This window comes from Trematomus bernacchii, unplaced genomic scaffold (assembly GCF_902827165.1).
Source record: "Trematomus bernacchii unplaced genomic scaffold, fTreBer1.1, whole genome shotgun sequence".
NCBI classification, from domain to species: domain Eukaryota; kingdom Metazoa; phylum Chordata; class Actinopteri; order Perciformes; family Nototheniidae; genus Trematomus; species Trematomus bernacchii.
Genome location: NW_022987695.1, coordinates 127501 through 131729, shown reverse-complemented (window position 1 = coordinate 131729; position 4229 = coordinate 127501). Strand labels below are relative to the sequence as shown.

The 4229-nt window shown below is 38.7% G+C and overlaps 1 protein-coding gene across 3 annotated transcripts in view; it reads left to right on the top strand.

The window, feature by feature from the left end:
- The window catches only part of znf512 (zinc finger protein 512), a 17569-nt gene continuing 13340 nt past the window's right edge, over positions 1–4229 (top strand). For 2 of the 3 annotated variants that reach the window (XM_034138407.1, XM_034138405.1), the window contains exons 1-5: positions 1–188; positions 1151–1261; positions 1362–1420; positions 1517–1575; positions 2705–2918. In XM_034138407.1, coding sequence (XP_033994298.1) covers positions 1162–1261; positions 1362–1420; positions 1517–1575; positions 2705–2918 — 432 coding nt within the window. In that variant the 5' untranslated portion in view covers positions 1–188; positions 1151–1161. The remainder of the gene's footprint in view (positions 189–1150; positions 1262–1361; positions 1421–1516; positions 1576–2704; positions 2919–4229) is intronic. The other variant, XM_034138406.1, reaches the window with a different exon arrangement.

Below are 4229 nucleotides of genomic sequence, written 5' to 3'. Positions count from 1 at the left end.
TACAGAGTGGTGAATTATGCTCCACATGCAGATACTGTACATGTTTGTTTCTCCAGACTCTGTGTAGCTCCAGGACCGGGCCTCGCTGTGCAGCTTAGCCGTCCTGAGGGTGTCAAAGCCGGGGAAAAGGCTTCCGAGGAGGCCGGACTCAGACATGGAGGCTCTGCAGAGGAAAGAGCTGTAGGACGGTAAGATCTCCTCTCATTTGGTGAAGAAAAACCACGAAGAGCAGGTTATGGTGTGCGGGAAAAACACTGTATGCTTCAGCTGTTTCATGCATCCCGAAAAAGAAACATGTTTTTGTTTTATTTTATCTTTTCCTCAGCCCCAGGAAAGGCTGTTTTTTTTTTTTTTACAGGGTTGCTGGACCGAGAAAAAAACACATTCCTCGCTTTAACTGCATTATAACTGGTTGTTTCCATTAAAGCTGCATGTCAGTGGCCTTCAGTGTGACATGCAAGCTGCGTTCAGGTGTCCAGCATGAAACACTGTAAACATAATCATCATAGTCATCAGGAGCAGGAAACACACCATTTTACTACTTTAACGAAAGCATTCAGATAGTAAGACCTTTATTTGCAACCATATGTAAGGTTACTGTATATGCAGAGGTGGAAAATGTTTTAGATATTTAACTAAATTAAAATAACTACAAGTAAAACTAATGCATAACAAAGTAGAAGTAGTTATTATGTCAGGTGTTGTATTACTGGAATATAATTAGTGATGTATCCGTGTGTTCATCACTTTGATGCTTCAGCTGGTAAAGGTGGAGCTAATTTAAAATCTTTTATAATGCAAATTACCATAACAGTCTTACACACAATACAATCCTTCAAAAATCTTAAGTAAATACTGAAATATTAGCTTCATCATATTCTCAAAGTACCAAAGTTCAAATGTATCCATGATATCACATTTCATTCTATGTGGTGTTAGAATGAAATGTGATATATTTGACTTGTTAAAACCTGCATAAACCCTGATTTGTATAAAATGATTATAGACCTTCATCTGGTTGGCATTTAAGGACAATTAAAATATGACTTTGCTCGGTGTCTATCTGATCTGTGTGTTTATTAGGTTGAATTTTTGAAACACCACTCACTGTGATGTTCCCTCTTCTCTGTTTTAACGCTGCTTTCTGCAGGGTTTCCTAGCATGGACCCTGCTCCCATCGGAGGGGATATGTCACCTCTGTATGTGCCGAGGAAGAGGAGATCAGTCCAGTCCCAGCCTAAAAGTGGAGTGCCATGTCCAGGTAAAGAAGAGTGTATTCTTTATCAACATAATTATGGTGATGGTGGTAGTAAAATCCTGATTTTTTTCTGATTTTGAATTAACTTTTATATTCTCTCCAGTAGTTGTTCAGCGAATACCTGAAAGACCCTGTGACTTAAATTCAGCTGGATATCCCAAGGTGAGAATACACTCATAAGTACAAAACATGCATCCTGTTACATGAAATGATCTATATCCAGAAATGTACTTTATGCGCACTTTACAAATGTTTCAGAATGACGAGTCTGAAGCCATGGACGCTCTAAAGATGAAGAGAACCTACGGTAGAAAAAGGTAAGAGACTCATCGACCTGTTGATTTTAGATTTGCATGACAGATACAGCAAACGCTGATAATAATGACAGGGTTCTTACGGTCATTAAAAACCTGGAAAAGTCATGGAAATTCAAAATGCTAATTCCAGGCCCTGGAAAAGTTATGGAAAACAATATTTTTCCCAAAGTTTTGGAAATGTAACTAAAGTTGCATCAAATATAATTTATATTTTATCTAATCGCAGAAATAGTAATACTATAATGATAATAAACACTGTATCGTATAGTAATGAAACGTAAAATGGCATTTAACTGACGAGGTATTTTGCTGGTGAGAGATTTTAGTTGCTTTAGCGTGTAGAAGCTAGTAAGCCTATTTGTTTTGTTTTAGATAGGCACAACATGTTTCATATGCAGACCTTATTTTCCTGTCCATGTTAAAATAAACCATTTGCAGTGGTACCGCTGAGAAAGAGTAATGTTTTTGGTCAGGGAAAATTAGGTAAAGGTCATGGAGAAGTAATTGAAAAGTCATTGAAAATCATTGGTGAAAAAGTGTATGAACCCTGTAATGAAGAATATAAACATTTATAAACATATTGTTCACTACTGAACAAATACATGCAGCTTAAAAAAATAGTCAGTATCTCAAAACTAATGGGCAAGTTATTGTGCTTTTCAAAATGTGAGGTTTATAACCACTAATAAGCCAGCCACATACTTTTTCAAATGCTTGTGACAATCCTAGAAATACAAATGTCTCTCAAAAAAATACTTTTTAAGCGCTCCAATGTTGTAACATTAATCAGTTATACATCAAATAAAGTTAGGCAGCATCCTGTCACAGTGGCAATTTATTTAGAAAGGTAAAAAGTTAGCTAGCTTTAAAATAATCTATACAATACAATACAGCTTTATTTGAAAAGCACTTTCAAAACTCCAGACAAAAGTGCTGAACGGAGAAATAAATAAAATACAAAAATCACAAAGCTCAGATTACAAATCATAAAATAAGTGAAAATAGAAATAACAAGGTCAAAACTAAAACAAGAATCAAAATAATCATAGCGGTAAAATAAATTCTGTTAAAGTGCGTTATCACGTTACATTTCCGACATATGAAATGTAAATATACTGTTTTTGATCAGGTATGAGGACCTGCAGAGTGTCCCCATAGGAGCAGTAGATTACCCAACCACCAGCTGCTCTGTTGTGATGTCATCGGGGGATCTGGCCAATGGGGCGGACCCAGACTCCTTGTCCCCGCCCCCTGCCAGGCTGCCTCCGAGACTTTCTGCGTGGCCCCAAGGTCCTGAAACCAGCAGGGGGCCGAATCAGGACCAGGTCTGGAGCCAGGACCAGGTTCTATTCTATTTTATTTGTATTTACTTGCACTATCTTAAAGGTCTCCTATTATTCTGTTCTTCATCAATATATTATAGGTCTCAGATATATACAAAACATGTCTCTGAAGTGTTTGGCTCCAAACACCAAACAGATCATTGCAGCATCCCATAATCCCCTCTGTTTCAGCCCTGTTTCCAAAGTGCTGATTCTCTGTCTGTTACTTTAGATGAAAATAAGGAGCCTCTCCCCACGCCCCTCTGAGAGAGAGATTTGGTTAAAAAGAACTCAATGGTTTTTATATAAATGGATCAAAAAGAGAGAGAATCTTTGTTCCTGAAACTTTCAGAGTCTCTTTCCAGAGAGGGGACACATGTTGATGTAGAAGAGACATGAAGAAGAGGGGACACATGTTGATGTAGAAGAGACATGAAGAAGAGGGGACACATGTTGATGTAGAAGAGACATGAAGAAGAGGGGACACATGTTGATGTAGAAGAGACATGAAGAACAGGGGACACATGTTGATGTAGAAGAGACATGAAGAAGAGGGGACACATGTTGATGTAGAAGAGACATGAAGAAGAGGGGGACACATGTTGATGTAGAAGAGACATGAAGAAGAGGGGACACATGTTGATGTAGAAGAGACATGAAGAAGAGGGGACACATGTTGATGTAGAAGAGACATGAAGAAGAGGGGACACATGTTGATGTAGAAGAGACATGAGGAAGAGGGGACACATGTTGATGTAGAAGAGACATGAAGAAGAGGGGACACATGTTGATGTAGAAGAGACATGAAGAAGAGGGGACACATGTTGATGTAGAAGAGACATGAAGAAGAGGGGACACATGTTGATGTAGAAGAGACATGAAGAAGAGGGGACACATGTTGATGTAGAAGAGACATGAGGAAGAGGGGACACATGTTGATGTAGAAGAGACATGAAGAAGAGGGGACACATGTTGATGTAGAAGAGACATGAAGAAGAGGGGACACATGTTGATGTAGAAGAGACATGAAGAAGAGGGGACACATGTTGATGTAGAAGAGACATGAAGAAGAGGGGACACATGTTGATGTAGAAGAGACATGAGGAAGAGGGGACACATGTTGATGTAGAAGAGACATGAAGAAGAGGGGACACATGTTGATGTAGAAGAGACATGAAGAAGAGGGGACACATGTTGATGTAGAAGAGACATGAAGAAGAGGGGACACATGTTGATGAAGAAGAGGATTTTGCATAATAGGTGACCTTTAACTATTGTATCAGTTGTATTGTGTTGCTCTGTTGGAGGAGCCTGTGACCTAAGATTTGCATT